We start from the raw sequence: 20172 nt of genomic DNA on the forward strand, positions 1-20172 counted from the left end.
ATGAGAGTCGACCCCCAAACCCTAATTAGCCGTCTCAAAAACATTCAGATTTACTCCTTCTTCATTAATTAAGCCCTCTTCCTTTTCCCAAAATCACTTCCATCTTCTTCTCCCCATCTAAAAATCAGTTTTTTATTTTTTTCAATAATCATCCTTATTTTATAAAGATTACTATCGTACCCAATCTTTTTGGCTATTTTGTTTGTCCTCCTTTTAGAGTGGTTGTTTGTCCTCCTTTTGGAGTGGTCCGTATATTTTTGATATTTTTGACTTGTTGGTTTGTATCGTTGGGAATGATTCAATTGGTGTTTCGGGAAATCTTGAAAGCTCGCATCGAGTCTGAATCGGTGGTGAAAATCGCAAAAGCTCACCTTTCACAGCGGAAGATTGTTCATATTACGAGGGCATCTGTACCTCCAATCACTTCTGAATATTAGATTACAACTGGAATTAATTGTGTGAAGGTCAATTGTGATGCTATGATTTTGGAGATGGTGTAGGATGATATTATAATCTTTTTCAGTTTAAAGAATATTTATCTTCTGCATGTTAAGCGATCTGAAAACAAAACGGCTATTCATTTAGCTCATTTATTTGTTTGTCAACCTGATCGTATCACCAGTTTTGGGATTTGTCAAACTGGATTAAGTCTTTTTGATAAATGCATAATATTTTGGCAAAAAAAAAAGATTAAATTTCGAATAGAATCCCATCTCTGACTTGAAAAAGGAGATGGGATTTATCATGTACATAATTTAACTTGGAATAGAATAGTAACTTGCCAGCCTTACCAGAAACAGAAGGAGACACAAACGATGCTAAATGCGGTTTGATATGTAAATTCTTTTTGCAGATTTTTTGATCTGTAAAATCTACTTTGTTGTAAAGTTATGCCCAAGAAATTTATTTATATAGCTACATGTGTCCTTCACTCCACAGGGCATAAGAAACAGGCTTGTTTATGAGATGAGCTTCAAAACTGCTTGTACTGCTTCAACCATTGAGATTTAGTTTGCTCAGTTTCTTAATCTCATGACCCAGACTATTCTCGAGGTAGGATAGAGGTAATAGTCAACTGGTTGCCAGATGAAAAACTGGGATTGCTCAGTAAGCGTTCTGTTTCGTGCAATCTTCTCTCCATGAAGAAACCAGGTTTCTTAGGATGAGGCAGTTTCATGTTACTGCTCAACATTAAAACCACTTCGGACATAAGTGGCCTGTCTACTGGATCTTCTTGAACGCACAGAAGTCCGATTTGGATAACTCTAAACGCTTCCATCTGGTTACTCGACTCCAAGATCAACTCATCTATTACTTCTACAAGCTTGTCTTCATTATAATTCTTCCATGCCTATAAGTTAGTTATTAATTTGTCAGTACTAGCTTAAACTATAGAATAAAAGCATTATACCGAGAATTTATGCTTACTTACATGTCCAAGTAGGTTTAAGCTGTGATCTGCATGACTGAATAATCTATTTCTCATTCCGCTCACTATCTCTATGAGTAAAACACCAAAGCTATAAACATCGGATTTAACTGAGAACTGTCCATCAATAGCATACTCAGGGGACATGTAACCACTGCAGCAGATCAAATAGAATTATTACTTCTCAATCGGAAAAGAAAGGAAGCAGTAAGTTGCAGGATGGTAGAACTTCTTACTATGTCCCAACAATTCTTGATGTATTTGCTTCTGTTTGACTTCCTTTGAAACATCTTGCCATGCCAAAATCTGAAATCTTTGGATTCATCTCATTATCTAGTAAAATATTACTAGCTTTCAGATCTCTATGAATAATTCTTAGCTTTGAATCTTCATGAAGATATAGAAGTCCCCTAGCAATTCCATTTATTATGTTGTACCTTCTTGACCAGTCCATTGAGTTTCGTATTTCCTCATCTATTAATATGTCATCAATTTAATCATACCTGTCTTCATTAGCATAAAAGATACTGTGATACTTGAAAATATTTTCAGGTCTGGACGTACCAAAAATGAACGAATCTAAACTTTTATTTGCCATATATTCGTAGATCAAAATCCTTTCTCCTTTCTCTGTGCAGCAACCTAGAAGTGTCACTAGATTCCTATGCTGAAGTTTAGCAATACATGAAACTTCATTCATGAATTCGTTTAGTCCTTGACCAGAGTTCTTTGAAAGTCTTTTCACAGCTATCTCTTGTCCATCACTGAACATGCCCTGAAAGTAATCACTGAATATTGTCAATATGATTCTTTCACATTGTGTACTATGTACTCAACAGTTTTTCATTTCATATTTCAATACCTTTATATTCTACTATATATTTAAAACTGATCGGTCTTGCATCATAGACCTTCAATATCTCATTACCGTTATAAATTAGTGATCTCGATTTTTTTGATAACCTCCAATTATAGCAGGAGTTTAGAATGATACAACCCTGGAAAACAAACTGAAAACATTGAAGCCCTTGCTGCACCAAGGGCCTAACAAACTAACAGAACATAAAAGACTCCAACACACACAAACCAGACTACTAACTCAAGAACCTAAAGCAAAGGCTTGAAGCCAAACTAGGCTTGAAACTGAACTAACAGACTCAAACATGACCTGTTCCAAGATTGCAACAGCTAGAGAAACTTAAATTAGATCAAACAAGTCCTCATCATTAAACTTGTCCTTGAACCCTCCACCTAAAACCTCAATTTTGAAGAACTTGTAATTCTAAATGGTACTTGCGGACTCTAAGTTTAATATTGTTTTAAAGATGATTAGATGAGGTCTTTTGAAAGGAAAAAAACGCATCTCTGAGTAGAGGTTGTCAACCTATCACTTACGGTACTATACAAATTTTACTCCAATAATTGGCATTCACCAAAACTGTTATTGAGGTCCCTAAGTAAATTTAGAGTTGATATAATAAGATAATAAGATGGGACAATATAAAAGTGGGTAAAGCTATTTATACTTTTAGACAATCATATGAGATTTAACTAGTTTGGAAAGCTGCAAACTTTTTGCAAGCTTGATTGAAAACCTCTTGGCAATATCCCAACTCCGAAAGGCGGATAACCAAGAGTGTCATGCTATGTCAACGTTAGCAATCCCTATTGGAGATAGCCTCAATGCCAGTATTCGATCCAAAATGAGCTTCTGAATGAGACGGAATGTTAAATATAAAATGATCCTCTTAATCCCTCTTTCTAACACCGAGTCCATTATTCGACCCAAATGAGCTTTTGAGTAAGACAGAGATATGATTTGATCCTATTAATCCATCTTCCTAGCACCTCAAGGTTGTAAGAGGGTGTGTAACTTAACATTGTGCATTAGTGTAATCACCTTGTAGACAGGTCCATATCCACCCTCTCCAAGCTTGTTGTCCAGGGAGAAGTTATTTGTGGCATCTACAACTCTTTTGAAATCAACTAATGGCAACTCCACATCTTCGCTCTCTATTCTGTTCAGAGCAATACCTTATGAAATTAATCTCAAGTGTTCTGCCATGTTTGAAGTGGAATTATCACAGTGATGCACATGAATATGTTTTGAAATTGTAGTCTGTAATTATTCAGATATCACTATCTACATCGGCAAGTATTACCTTTCACTTCACAAATATTAATATATGTTAGGAGTTCGAAAGAGTATGAAGGTAGAGCTCTGATATCATTGCACCATTACCTTATCTTGTTCAAAGTATTAGAGCAAGTACTAGTACAACTACTATTAATAATTTACCTTCTCCCTTTTGATTTCTCTTCCTTGATACACTATGGGATATTAGACCAAGTACTATTATTACCAGTACTGCAGGAAACCATATATGTTTTTTTGTTCTGGAGAGCCAGCTATCCGCTGCAATGCCAAAAATAAATAATTGTTGAGATCGCCTTTCTATTATTCATTAAAAATGAAAAGTTAAGACTCTTAATATATAAATAAATCTTAATACTATACCTAATGCAGGCGCTGGCATCTTTACATATATATCTTGTCCATGTTCATTGTAGCTTACAGAATCAGTTAGATCACCGAACCATGCGATGCATCCACTTCCGAAACCTCTTATACCTGCACTCGAGAAGGCTGTACAGGAGCAATTCCTGAGGCACAGCCTTTCACACTCTGTAAGGTTCATTTTCAGGTTATACCACGAAAGCTGTGTGTCTGGCAATTTCACGCCTGAGTATTTCACAAAACCTTCATTCAGCCCACAGTATAGTTTACTTTCACGAACACATCCACCAGACCAATCTGATGCTTCCCACTTCTTCTGAAACTTAGGTACGAATCCTCTTAGACACTTACATCGTAGTGAGCTGTTAATGTTACAAATGCCATAAGGACCACAAATTCCATAAAGATCACAGTAGTTGACAATTTGGGTAAAATTTACCATCCAAATTTGAGTTTCATAATTCCATACAAGAATCCTTCTTTCTCCTGTTGGAGTCAATGTGAATCTTATATCAGCAGTACTATTAAGGGTGCCAAGCATATAATAGATTTCTGTCTCAGTCAAAACAAAATTTTCTGTGTACAGACCATTTGGATTAGTCCTGGAAGAGCCACTAAACCTTAGACCATTCCACGGTCCAATCCTGGACCATTTTACAGAACCTTTGAACAGAAAAATTTGCGGGAAACCGTGAGGATCAATTTGATAAGTAAAACTCCCTGTGGATGGATCATCGTCACTTTTCCATGATGTAGTGTACCTGTCTATGCCTGTTTCCATGTCTAATCCAAGCTTCATGCCAGGTAGCAAATTATCTCCAGGATAATCGAAACTCTGCCAAATATAATCTTCTTGATTGTCGATATTATGATCATCTCTTAAAACCAGATTCCCTGAATCTAATAATTGTGCAACAGGATTTTTAAGAGAAGTAGTTGTATTCGTCGACCATATAATACCATCAACCGTTTGCAAAGTAATTCCCTTGATATCGACCCGCACGACACCTAAGGTATTCATAATAGGAGCATCCCTGTTTGCAACCCATGCAACTGTCCCGTTAGATTTTTTCTTGTACCAGATACCTAGATATCTTTTTGTAGACCTACCGGGGCTGAAAAAACCAAGTTGGAATTCTCCGCCAGCTGATGTTATGGTATCACCATCAATAATAGTCTGACGTCCATCCCTGATCGTCTGATTTGGTCTAATGGTGTCTTGTTCTATGGTATTTATCAAGATAGATGAAAAAATGAAGGAGAACAGAATAATGGTAGGAGCAACATCCATTGTTTTTGCTCAGGACTTGCTGGTAAACTGGTTGTAGTTATTGTAGGTTCTTGAATAACAGAGGGTTGACTTGAATAACAGTGCCAGACCACCACTGACCAGATGTGTACAAATTTTTCCATGGAGGTAACATACGAAGTATTTTAAAATAATTTTTTTGTAAATAATTCAGTACATAATAAAGTAATTATATTATATTATATATATCTATATCTATACTATACTTATATACTATAATAGCCGAAATAGAGATAATTTGGTTCAACGGTTTGGTTCAACGATAATTCTCTAATTTTGATTATTACAAAAATAGATAAATAGTGTTATATATCTAATAAACTACTAAATTATTAAAATACTACTAAATATAGGATACTTATCCTACTTAAACTACGAATACAACTTATCATATTATTAAAAGATATAAATAATAGTGTTATATATCTGCTAAACTACTAAATTGTTAAACTACTAGAAATACTCTATTTATTCTACTAAATTACGATCATATGTTATTCTATTATTTTTATTATAAATTTATAATCATTATATATTTATATAAATATTTTAAAAATATAATATAACTGGATAAATAAAAATTTAAAATATTAATAGGAACCATGCATGGAGGGGATTTATGCTACTTATATATAATTGGAGTAAGGGAGTTTTGGTGGTAAGGTTGGTTCGTCACAAGTGGTGGGTTAAACGTGTCGTGCTAAAGTGTAGGTACAATAAGGGTGGATTTTTCATTTATTCTAATATACCATTATAATAGATAATAATTTGTATAACAAACAAAATAGATAACTAATTAACAAACTGAATTATAAATATATATTTTTAAATGATATAAAATAATAATAAAAATATTATATTATATATAAATATATAATACAAGCAACAATTATCTTAATAAATGAAAATAAATATAAGTAACAATTAAGAAATCATCTGTTAATCAAGTTAAAGTACAATCATTTTTTTATAAAAAATTGAAATATGTTAGTTTGATTTAAAATATTTTCGAAAAGATAATTTTATTTTTATCTTATAAATTAAGAAACATATTTAGATTATATTTAAGTATAAATAGTACGTGTGTTTTATTTATTTTAAAAAATTTAGAGTACATCAATCCAATAAAACATAAAAACGAGGAAGAAATATAATAATAATAATAATAATAATAATAATAATAATAAAACTATTATAATTTCAAATTTAATGTAAATTTAATAAATACATTACATACTATATTTATTAAATTTATTATGATATTCCATTATAATACTTAATAATTTGTATAACAAACATGATAACTAATTAATTAAGAAATTAAACTATAATTACATATTCTTAAATGAGTGGGTTTTTTCATTTATTCTAATATACTATTATAATAGCTAATAATTTGTATAACAAACAAAATAGATAACTAATTAACAAATTGAACTATAACTATATATACTTAAATAACGTAAAATAATAATAATAAAAGTATTATATTATATATAAATATCTAATACAAGCAACAATTATCTTAATAAAAATAAATATAACAATTAAGAAATCATCTCTTAATCAAGTTAAAGTAGAATCATTTTTTTTATAAAAAATTGAAATATGTAAGTTTGATTTAAAATATTTCGAATAGATAATTTTAATTTTATCTTAGAAAATAAGAAACACATTTAGATTATATTTAAGTATAATTATTACATGTATTTTATTTGTTTTAAAAAATTTAGAGTACATTAATCCAATAAAACATAAAAACATGGAATAAATATAATAATAATAATATTAATAATAATAAAACTATTATAATTTCAAATTGAATGCAAATTTAATAAAATACATTATATACTATATTTATTTAATTTATTATAATATTTCATTATAATACTTAATAATGTATATAACAAACACGATAAGTAATTAATTAAAAAATTAAACTATAATTACACATTCTTAGATGATATCAAATAATATTAAAAATATTATATATAATACAATTAACAATTATTTTAACAAAAATAAATGTAAGTAAAGAATTAAGAAATTATTTGTTAACGAGGTTAAAGTCGATCATTTATTTAAAACAATTGGAATGAATAAGTTTGAATAAAAAAAATTGTAAAAAAGATAATTTCATTTTTTATCATATAAAATAAGAAACGGATTTAGATTATATTTAGATATAAATATTACACGCGTTTTGTTTTATTTTGTAAAAGGGGAAAATTACAGATTGTCTTTTAAAAAACTTAGACTACATAATTTTATAAAATATAATAAATAGGAAGAAACATAATAATAGTGATAAAAAATATTTTAATTTAAAATAAATGTAAAGTATTTTTTTACAAAGTCATCACTTGAACCGAAAAATAATTAAATATTGTCACAAACACGACAAGATGCAAACTCTAACCGATTGTCCTTTAAAAAATTTAGAGTACATCAATCCAATAAAACATAAAAAAGCAGAAGAAATATAATAATAATAATTATTATTATAATTATTATTACAATTTAAAGTTAAAATACAAGTCTAATAAAATATATTATATATTATATGTATTTCATCTATTCTAATATTCGAAAATAATACTTAATAATCTGTATAACAAACACAATACATAATTAATTAAGAAATTAAACTATAATTACATATTTTTAAATGATACAAAATTATATTAAAAATATTTTACATATAATACAAGCAACAACTATCTTAATAAAAATAAATATAAGTAAGAATTAACAAGGTATTTATTAATCGGTTTAAATTAGATCATTTTTAAAAAAAATGGAATGTATAAATTTGTCTTTAAAATTTAGATCACATTAATCTTATAAAATTCAAGGAAAAATTACAGCTTGTCTTTTAAAAAATTTATAGCACATGAATTCTATAAAACATAAAAATTAGGAAAAAATATAAAAATAATAATAATAAAATTATTACAATCGAAAATTGAAATAGAAATTTAATAAAATATTTTTAAAAGTACTATGACAATTAAGTGTAAAGCATTTTTTTCAAAATCATTACTAAAACCGACAAATTATAAAATATTATTATAAACGCCGTAAGTTACAAATCCAAACAATTTTCTAATTTTTGATCAAATTTCACATTAAGAAAAAATATATAAAAATAAAAAATAATTACACAGACATATTATATGATATGATTAAAATATTTTATTTACAAATTTATAATGTTAAAAAAAATCAAACAATGAAATAAATAAAATAAATTATAACATATATGTTATATTTATGTTATCAATGTCAAATATAAGAATACAATAATAACTAAATATATAACTATAAATAGTACAATTTTTTGAAAAATAGATTATTCATAAAAAACATAAAATTTATATTTAGGAAATAAAATTATCTTATTAAAAATTAGTTAAATAAAGAATAAATATTTCAAAAAACAAATTAATAATCATGTCGTGCAATAAATAGACAATACCTCATTATTAAATATTACTATATTATTAGATGTGTAATATCCCCGCCTAAATACTATTAAACTCAATTACAGGAGACAGACTTTGGTGATAAGACCCAATCTCGTCCGAGGATTAACTATCTTAGCTTAGCTTTGTCAGACTAAGTGGCTAACCTATACATATTGAGCGACCTAAATCTTGCCAAGGTCCTGTTAAAATTTAAGTGAATAATAAATCAGTTATTTCTCCGGCGAAAAATCCAAAATCCCACAGTAGAAGCAAGTATATTAACATTAAAAAAGCTTGAAATGCAAATTAGGGGGCTGAGGGGGTGTTACAATTCAAACCCTTCACATTACCAATAATTAGAGCCACTAAACGAGTCATTGAAATTATAGATAACGTAAAAGACTTTGGATGATAATTCAAAACTCTCTGGAAACAAGAGATATATGTTGTTTCACACAGCACTGCTATATGGTGTGCTAGAGTTAATTTGTCAAACTACTCTGGATTTATATGGACAATACATGGTAGAAGAATAAGTAAGCTAGCTGGGTTAGTAGTCAATTTAGTAGGCTAGTAATTAATATTCAATGTGTAAGCCATGATGTAACCCTGTGCGCTAAAGCCTAAAAATAGCTGCTTGGTATGTTGATGTAAAATAGTCAAGGGAGCGCATATTGATGTAAAATGGTCACTAATGGCTCAACATGAGGTATACTCTGTAATCTATATACTTAATTTTGGCAACAAAAGAAGAGGAGATCAGGAGCTTAAAGCTTTGATACCATGTCAGAATTAGGACCTTATGCAGCTACTGGTTATGTGTAAATTATGCCAAGTGTTTGTACAGAAAAATAACTTTATATAATTTACACACAACAAGCGGTCCTAATTCCAACAATCAATTTGCTCCGTTTGAACGAAACATGATTGCATAATGCTTCCGGTTCTCGTATAGTCATTGATGGTTACATGACCTCTTATCCTTTCAGTGCTAACAAATAAAACTGTCATGAATATTTGTTATAATCATTCTTGTTAAACTCTAAGTGGTTAGTCACTAGTGAAAATGGAAAATGGCCATATTCAGTAGTATTTACTAAAAACTCAGCAAAAGGAACTATCCATGCTGAAACGAAATGGTTAAAGTTTTCTTCTACAAATTAACATGTCAATAGTTTATCTCATGAACTGGGTTGAGTTGACGACTCCTCTTTTGGTTTCAAACATTCAATTTGTTCGGTCTCTCAATCTCATGCCTCTTGTTTTATATTATCACGAGAGAAACCATTTTTATCAAGGTTCCCAGAACACTTACACTATTTTCGAGGTCGGACAGAGCTAATAGTTAACTTGTTTCCTGATGAAAATTTGTGGTTTCTCGGCAAGGGATCTGTGTCTTGCAATCTTCTCTCCGTGAAGAAACCAGGTTTCTTAGGATGATGCAGCTTCGTGTCGCTGCTCAACATTGAAATTACTTGGGACATAACTGGCCTTTCAGTCGGATCTTCTTGAACGCAAAGCAGTCCAATTTGAATAACTCGAAACACTTCCACCTGGTTACTGGACTCCAAGATGACCTCGTCGATAAGTTCTAAAAGCTTGTCTTCATTGTAACTCTTCCATGCCTAAAAATCAATTGTTCATTTCATAGCAGTAGCTAAACCAATGGCATAAAAGTGTTCTAGTTAAATCATGATTACTTACATGCCCAAGTAAGTTTGAGCTGTGATCAGGATGACTGAATAATCTGTTTTTCTTTCCGCTAACTATCTCTATGAGTAGAACACCAAAACTGTATACATCAGACTTGACAGAGAACTGTCCGTCAATAGCATACTCAGGAGGCATGTAACCACTGCATGAGAATAAATGAAATAACATCAATTATTAGTCATGCATAAAAGGTGTAATGTGTTGCAGAGTCATAGAAGATAGAACATCTTACTAAGTACCAACAATTCTTGATGTATATTCTTCTGTTTGACTTCCTTTGAAACATCTTGCCATCCCAAAGTCTGAAATCTTTGAATTCATCTCATGATCAAGTAAAACATTACTAGCTTTGATATCTCTATGAATAATTCTTAGTTTTGAATCTTGATGAAGATATAGAAGTCCCCTAGCGATACCAATAATAATTTTGTATCTTTTCGGCCAGTCCATTGAGTTCCTGATTTCTTCATCTAAAAGTTTGTCATCAAGTAAATCATAGTTGTCATTATATGAAGAAATTCATGACCAATCTAAGTAAAAACTATTACTCTATATATATCCTATATAAAAAGAAAAAAAAATCAGATCAGGACGAACCAAAAATAAACGAATCTAAACTTTTATTAGCCATGTATTCATATATCAAAATTCGTTCTCCTTTCTCTATGCAGCAACCGAGAAGCGTGACAAGATTTCTGTGCTGAAGCTTTGCGACAAAAGAAACTTCATTCATGAACTCATCTGGTCCTTGTCCAGAATTCTCCGATAGCCTTTTCACAGCTATCTCCTGTCCCTCATTTAACATGCCCTGAAAATGCTCAGTGAATACCTTCAATCAATATTTTGCATCCCAGTATTTTTTCGATACTGTACAGTGAGAAAATGTTTTAGATTTAAGTGAATATTATCAATAAGCACTAAGCATCCTACTAATTTTGCATACGTTGACATCACCTTGTAGACAGGTCCAAACCCGCCCTCTCCAAGCTTATTGTCCAGGGAGAAGTTGTCTGTGGCTTTCACTATTCTTTTGAAGTCTACTAATGGCAACTCCCAGTCTTCACTTTCAATTTTGTTTAAGGAAACACCTTCTAAACTGAATTTCAAGTTACCTAAAATTTTGAAAGTAAAATTAACACAACGATGCATAGTAATAAGTATTCAAATGCTTAAACTGTATTCGGACCGGTGATTTGTCATTTGTAGATCAGGACTCAGTAGTCAGGACATCAGGCCACTACTAGCAATATTTTGTTTTATCTCAAAGAACATGAAGGTAGGCTCTGTATATCCTGACACTGTAACCTTCTCTTTTTCCAAATATGTTGTCTTTTTATTACATGAGAATTATTTTGTCATTGATAATGTACCGTCTCCCTTCTGCAGCTTTCGCTTCCTTGATATGAACAGGCGCATTAGAGCAAGTACTACGACCGGTACTAGGACAATCAAAATGATTAGTAGATGCCTCATTGCTCTGGATCTCCCGATATCAACTGCATCGCAACAAATGAAGGTCCAAAACAATAGTTTTATGAAGAGTTAAAGTTGTGTTTTTTTTGTTCACGTATAATTGTAGGTTTAACCATAGATATACTAGCATTTTTACATAAATAAGAGAGTTTAAGATGAGTGAAAGTAGTGTTACCTAACTCAGATGCTGGCATTTTTATATAAATATCTTGTCCATCATCTGTGTAGCCTACCATGTCAGAGAGCTCATTGAACCATAGGATGCATCCACTTCCTCCACTTCTTACGTCTGCGTTCGCATATGCTGTACAATTGCAATTCTTCAGACACAATCTTTTACATTCTTTAAGATTAATTTTCATGTCATACCATGAATGGCGTGTGTCTGGCAACTTCACACGGGAATATTTCATAAATCCTGTTTCAGTCGTGCAGTCAAGTTTTGTTTTACGACTACATCCACTAGACCAATCTACTGCTTTCCACTTTTCTGGAAATTTAGGAACAAATCCTCTCAAACATCCACATCTTGGAGAGCTGTTAATGTTACAAATACCATAAGCACCACAAGATGCATAAAGATCACAGTCACTGACCGTTTGGGTAAAATAAACCATCCAAATTTGATTTTGATAATTCCATACAAGATTCTTTATGTCTCCATTTGGAGTCAATGTGAGCCTTATATCTGCAGAAGTTCTGTTACTGGAATCAAACTTATAATAGATCTCCTTATCATTAAAAACAAATTTCTCTGCAAACATTCCATTTGGATGAGTCAGGGGAGAACCACTGAACTGACGACCATTCCACGGCCCAGTTCGGGCCCACTTGGCAGAACCTTTTGACCGAAAGAACTGCGGAAAACCATTAAGATCAATTCCGTCACTGAAAATCCCCGTGGAAGGATCGTCAACACTTTTCCATGACGTGTAGTAGATATTTTGGCCGGTTACCAAATTCATTCCAATCTTCATGCCTGGTAAAAAATTATCTCCTGGATGATCAAAACTCTGCCAAGCTATATTTTCTACATTTTTGATCTTATGATCTTCATCTCTTACAACCAAATTCCCCGAATCTAATAGCTGTGCAACAGGATTCTTTAAAGATATAGATGTATTTGTTGACCAAATGACCCCATCATCTGATTGCAATGTAATTCCTTTGTCATTGACCCGTACCTGGCCTGAGGCGTTATCAATAGGAGTATCTCGGTTAGCAACCCATACAACCGTCCCGTTGGATATTTTCTTGTACCAGATACCCAAATATCGATTAGTTGATCTTCCCGGGCTAAAAAATCCAAGCTGGAATTCGCCACCGGCTGATGTGATGGTCTCACCATCCCTAATGGTTTGCTGTGCTCTAATGGTGTCTACTGCGACGGAGTTAATCAAGGTTGATGATAAAGTGGAGCACAAGCACAACAACAGAAAGATGGTAGTTACACTTGTTATCAATCTTGTACGATAAAGACATTGATATATATATATATATTGAATATATAACTAATTCACAAGAACATTGTTAATTCTTAAATCACATAAGTATATGAGAATTAACAATTAAATTAGGAGAAGGGTTTGAGAAAACAAACAGAGATTGGATTTAATCTCGAGTCCAGAAAACTGTCTCCTTAAAGCAGTTTCGCCCCGCACCATCCGTGTTTAGCGACCTGCTTCCCAGGATAAAACGAGATACTAGTATAATCAATAGATCGAATATACTCTCAGCGAACTTGAACTGAGCCCGAGAACTATCACCGGAATATTGGAAAAAATTAAGACTGAAGAGACCGAGAATGAAAGAGATGACTCTTATTTCCTCGACTTAATAAAACTGGTGCCCTAAGACTCTATTTATAAAGAAAGGCTTGAAAGGACTTGTTTTTCTTTTCGATGTGGTACATGGTATTTATAAGAAAAACTAAGGAATAGGTTTGTGCTACTCTCGATGTGGTACAAAACCACTTTTTATATTAAAAGGTAAAACTTTGGAACATCAGTTCTCATTCACCTTTTACTCATTTTGAGCGTGTAAATATGCGTTGGAATCCCCTCGAAGAGGAGAATACGTTCCAATAAATACACACCACTAACACATAATGTGTCTCACTCATATAGAGTCTCAAAATGATTCATAACTTAGTCTAAAATACTAAGTTTGTCCAACAATCCCCCACAAATGAGATTGATGGTCCAGCAGCACGCACCACATAGACAGACAGACGCGGAGCTTGACTTGGTGATAGTTTCGGCGGTCAGATATAGCATACGATAGGTAGAGAATGCTCCTTGAACCTTCGCTCGAATAAGTATATCGACTTTACTGGTAGACAGTATGACGCGATGTCTTTGAACTGTTCGACCGTTTGTGTAAACGATGACATACTCATCACTATATCTTTCCTGACTCATTCAGTTCTCATGATTATGTCCATTTTGGCCCTGGAACATCGTCCTGGTTCTGCAAGAGTTTCTAAAGAATTGTGCCTCGCAATTCTCCTTTGAAGCGGCCATACTTCTCTCTTACATAGGTGATCTTTATCTTATAGAGTAACCCGCGTTTACTCAACCGAATATTATTTATTCAAACTTGAAATCCTTGTATTCGTCAAAGATCATTAAAAGCATAAAGTTTAACCTCGTACCTTACGGGTCTCACTGTTTCATCATCATAGAAATAGGCCAGGGGTTACCCCCACAGTGATTTGGTCATCATGATTTAGTTGTCCCATTGAACCAAGTTCTTGGGATCTCCAGTCAGCAAGGTTGGGTGTCCACCATGACGCCGTTAAGCAATAGGCAAGGCTCATTCCTCTCGATGATTTGACAACTATCTCTCTGTCTAACTAGTTCCCTTGGCTTAAACAGATTCGCTCAGTTTAACCATCTGGTTAGTGGATCCAAACATTATCATTTGACTTTACATAGTCAATCATGATAATTCTCGTTGAGAATAGTTGTTTAATGGTATTATGTCCTCATCATAGATGTGAGATATACCATTTCATACACAATAATGTGATCTTCCAATTTGCATATTGATTACACGATATATGCATATTGAAGATACATTTTCCTTGTCATTTAGGAATATCCTTACAAAGTGGCTATTCAGCCTTTTAACTGCATTTATTTTATGCACCAGACTCGTATTCCATCATGAATCGAGCTACGTTTAGGATTTCCATGAGACGGATGCTAAGTGTGGAATGCATTCTCGAATGACTTTTAAGGTCTTAAAGTCAAATATCCAATTTACATACTATATTCACATAGTACAATTAGATATCTTTCATATTGCAGTCCAAGCTCACATGCAATCTTCAAATCAAAACTTTTCAATCTTATCAAGATTTTCAGAGATGATCCTCTTGTCATTACTTCTCGTAATGATCAGAGCACTCACATGCAATCAATTATGACTTGCATATCATGTGTAAATAACACATGCACACTTGTCAATTCTATGATTTTGAATCGGTTTGACATCTCATATTGACATATTTCACATTTATGAAATAACTTTGCTAGTTATTACTTAAGGCTTCACTTGTTATTAATATTACCAGCTTTTAGCATCCCAAAAACCAGCAATTTCAGTTTGCATCATTACCGAGTTTAAGCGTCCTTAAACTGGCAATCCTTATTCACATAGCAACCAATTTTGAGCGTCCTCAAAATGGCAACCATGTCATTTATTTGAAGCCATTGCTTATCATAGCAATATCAAATTTAATATGCCATTATTTCGTGTCAATGTTGTTTCCCTCAACATGATCACCGAAAATATAGATTTTCTACTCTTGCTTTATCTAGAGCAACCCTCAGGTTCACGTAAATAGATATTTCTCCAAATATCTATTTAGAAAGACCATCTCAATGTTCATTGATGCATTTTTAAATTTCACAATACGATAATTTTAGTATCATCTTAATGAATCTTATTCTCGAAACTCGAGAATATTTCATAAATTATATAAGGTCATCACTTTTGACTGTAATATTTTATTATCAATCTGACCTTATACTTCCTTCAGACCCACATATATTTTCCCAATTTGAAAATTCATTTGGGTCATAATGCTTCTATCTTGTAAGAAGATCTATATATATATATATATATATATATATATATATATATATATATATATTTAAACAAGATTCTGTCAAACAGAACCACTCTCTCTCTTTCTTAACATCCTTTCCCCCACAAAGGACATAGAGAGAACATACACAATCCATTTTCTAGTACACGTGCTAAATCTTGATTTATTGACTCTTAGTAATAGTCAAATTTTCTCTTGATATATTCACTTATCAAGGAATTATACGAGAAGCGCATTGCTTCTATTAAATTTACGAGTTCACCTTCAAGCAAATTATCAAGACATTCGGGACTAGCAATTATCCAAGTCTTTTGCTCTCTGCAGGTTCATCCTCACATTCATCCAATAACTCGTAAGTTCATTTAGATGACTTTTAATTACAGATCTACTAGGATCTACTAGCTTATTGCACAAGCATTCCTAAACTCTGTAATAGTATTCTTACGAATCTCAAAAATTAGATTCATATATCGGATATTATTAGACTTAACCATTGTCTATATATACATCCAAAATATCTCAATTGATTTTGGATCTCATGCTACCAACAGAGGTATTGGTATAAAGTTTCGAGATACCCCCACATTTCAATTATTTTCAAGAATGTTTCATTACATTCCACTATTCATAGAAAATTCAATAATTTTCTATTCTAGATACCCCCACAATTTTAATATTTTACAGAATGTCAGCAAACATTCCAAAACTAATAGGAAATTTAATTATTTCCTTCTGTGGTATCATGTTTAAGGAACGATTAGCCCTTCGTAACTAGTATCCTCAAATTCAGTGATAGTCTGAGCTGATCACAATCGTTTTGCATCTCTCTCAGAGCGCAACTCAAGCATGAATCTACTCCATTTATTTAATGCGAGTAAGGTGCAACGACCTCATGAATATTCACGTTGCAAACAGAATTTGCCCGGTGATTATTCATCATTAAATTTATTCACTACCATCTTAATTATCTATATTAAGTTGGATTTACCCTTGAGTTTATAGAGCACACATCTCTCTATTTAGCTTCAATATTGACTCGACTACGAGTACGAGTGATAAATGTTTTACTATCAAACCAGACAGTAAACACGTATCGTGTCACTACCTCTCATCTGAGCAGGTTTTACGTCATTCATTAAAACCTATAAGATTTTAATATCATGTTTAAAGAACTTCCTGTGGTTCTTATCATTAAAAATTCAATTACCGAATTTCTCGAAAATATTTACATGGTTCACACGAACCTACAATTCTGGCTCACCTACTGGTACAACCAGAAAAGGCCCAAGGAAGAACATAAATCTTCAATAAACCCACATTCAGTGATCCTTGAGCAACTGATGCGTTAGGGTTAACAACTTTTCGGATTCTCTCCGAAGTTCAGCATAAATACTGATATCAATATTCGCCGTATTAAGTATCACATGGATCACTATAATAGGCTCGTGTGTCACTGCCGCAGCAGACCGACACCAACACGTGAAATTACTATTTAATTGGAGGAAAAATCCAACCAGAAAAATATAATTTATGTGCCGACCCATAACCTGTACTCCAGGCCCATTAGGTTTTTTTAATGTGGAGAATCCTGAGCATTGTAAATCTGGTTCACTTCAGCTGCACAACTCGTCACATTGTTTAACAACAAACATATTATTGCATTATATCCAGTGCAGCATAAGTGAAAATACTAGAACAAATTTTTCCAGTCAAACTAATGTTAACTAACGAGACACGTTACATAATAAAACAACTTATGCCTCCTTTAATAGCTTTCCTAAGCCTCCATATAGACTAAAAGCATTTTGTTAACAAATAAATCTATTAAAATAAGATGTTTAGAACTACATAGTTTGCATCACGTTTATTGTCACCAACCTATGCTTGTAATGTATTTTCTCCAATTAAATTGATACGCGGTAAGGACTCTATTTATCCAGTATTACAAGTTTGTGATATAACTCCATTATTAAAGATTAAACAATAATAATTGATGCTTTATCATCACTCAACAATGATTAAAAATTAATCACCAAATAATCAAGTTCCATCATGAAGGGTCACATTTATGTAGCCATATCATTTAATTACATAGCAATATCATGTTATGAACTTGCAAACACGCATGTAAACTATAGCATATATGATTCTTGTATCAGTATACTAATAATTCCGAAATCAATTCAGAATTAAGAAACTCTAGCTCATATATATTATCAATCACCATGTTAATTAAACAAAACATAATAAGCTATCCATTAATAGCAAAAACATGGACAAATTATAAATTTGGGTTTACTCTACCAATTTATAATGATCAACCCGAGAGAGATGTCACCAAATATGTCCACTTGAATATAAGTTGATCATAAATCAATAACCATTAAAGCATCAATATCCTTATAAGAAACCAATTATCCAACAACTTTGTGCTTACTTTTGCCTCGTACCTGTTATGCTTAAACAAAGCACCACTTAAAATCAAATTTATATTAATTTCAAGCACATGACAACAAGTGATCAAAGAAATTAACGCACTAAATTTAATTTAATTAATGAGGCAAATAATGGTCACTCATATACCCATAAATAAATCCAATTTAAACAATCAAATTGACTTTTGCGTCTACTCACAATAAAGTATGAAAATTGAAGAAAACTGCTTTAAGATTGTTATCAATCTTGTACGATAAAGACATTGATATATATATATATATATTGAATATATAACTAATTCACAAGAACATTGTTAATTCTTAAATCACATAAGTATATGAGAATTAACAATTAAATTAGGAGAAGGGTTTGAGAAAACAAACAGAGATTGGATTTAATCTCGAGTCCAGAAAACTGTCTCCTTAAAGCAGTTTCGCCCCGCACCATCCGTGTTTAGCGACCTGCTTCCCAGGATAAAACGAGATACTAGTATAATCAATAGATCGAATATACTCTCAGCGAACTTGAACTGAGCCCGAGAACTATCACCGGAATATTGGAAAAAATTAAGACTGAAGAGACCGAGAATGAAAGAGATGACTCTTATTTCCTCGACTTAATAAAACTGGTGCCCTAAGACTCTATTTATAAAGAAAGGCTTGAAAGGACTTGTTTTTCTTTTCGATGTGGTACATGGTATTTATAAGAAAAACTAAGGAATAGGTTTGTGCTACTCTCGATGTGGTACAAAACCACTTTTTATATTAAAAGGTAAAACTTTGGAACATCAGTTCTCATTCACCTTTTACTCATTTTGAGCGTGTAAATATGCGTTGGAATCCCCTCGAAGAGGAGAATACGTTCCAATAAATACACACCACTAACACATAATGTGTCTCACTCATATAGAGTCTCAAAATGATTCATAACTTAGTCTAAAATACTAAGTTTGTCCAACAACACTTACATCCATTGAATTGCAAAAGCATCTGTATGTTTAGACTAATTCTACTAGTAACATTACATATATTTAAATAACCAATGTCATGCAAAAGGAAGTTTGGTACAACTAGGTGCCTGGTTTCTTCCCTGTCATTGTCCTAATATAAGTTTGAAGGTAGGCTATAATAATAAAGGTAAGTGGTCCATATAAACACATACTTTCACCAATAATTATTGACCAACTCATTTGTTTTTACTGATTCTTGAGAAAGAAGTGTCCATGACAATTTCTTATGGTCCATATTCCACAAGGGATTTTGTTGGAGTCATAGTTTCTTACTTCTTTAACAGATTCAATGGCAGTTTTTGAATTCTCTGCCATCATTGACTTATATTTTGGTTTAACACAAATCTTAATGGAAAATTGTAGAGTGCCCCAAGAAAAGTTCAATAATTTTTCTAAATGTTTAGAGGACCTCAGGAGTAAACAAATTAAAATATTCAATTGTCATGTTACTCATTTTGAAAAAAAATTAAGGAAAAATTTGGGGACACCTAGCTACTCTATCTTTCTATCTCAATTCCATTACTTATTTTTATGGTACTATGGCACAAATATTGTTATATTACTTATTTTTTTAATATCTTATCTAATATTTACAGATTGATTATTTTATTATTTGCGTTTCATTATTTTTGTTATTTATATTCTCCTAGAGTGTGGATCAAAATTAAAATAATTCATATTCTGACATTATTACATGTCATACT

General features: G+C 32.0%; 1 protein-coding gene across 1 annotated transcript; it reads right to left on the bottom strand.

Moving 5' to 3' along the window:
• Nucleotides 1-746: 746 nt before the first annotated feature.
• Nucleotides 747-19783, bottom strand: LOC141661027 (uncharacterized). The gene is made up of 16 exons (XM_074468007.1): nt 19742-19783; nt 12085-13420; nt 11807-11932; nt 11391-11548; nt 11034-11244; nt 10669-10906; nt 10428-10578; nt 10041-10348; nt 6634-6644; nt 3943-5171; nt 3729-3760; nt 3330-3447; nt 1994-2204; nt 1666-1903; nt 1433-1583; nt 747-1351 (listed from the first exon to the last, which is right to left on the bottom strand). The coding sequence occupies exons 1-16, from the start codon at nt 19781-19783 to the stop codon at nt 1043-1045; spliced, it is 4869 nt and encodes a 1622-aa protein (XP_074324108.1). The 3' UTR covers nt 747-1042.
• Between the last annotated feature and the right edge of the window lie 389 nt (nt 19784-20172).

The sequence above is a fragment of the Apium graveolens genome, chromosome 5 (genome assembly GCF_009905375.1).
Source record: "Apium graveolens cultivar Ventura chromosome 5, ASM990537v1, whole genome shotgun sequence".
In the NCBI taxonomy this organism is placed as follows: Eukaryota; Viridiplantae; Streptophyta; class Magnoliopsida; order Apiales; family Apiaceae; genus Apium; species Apium graveolens.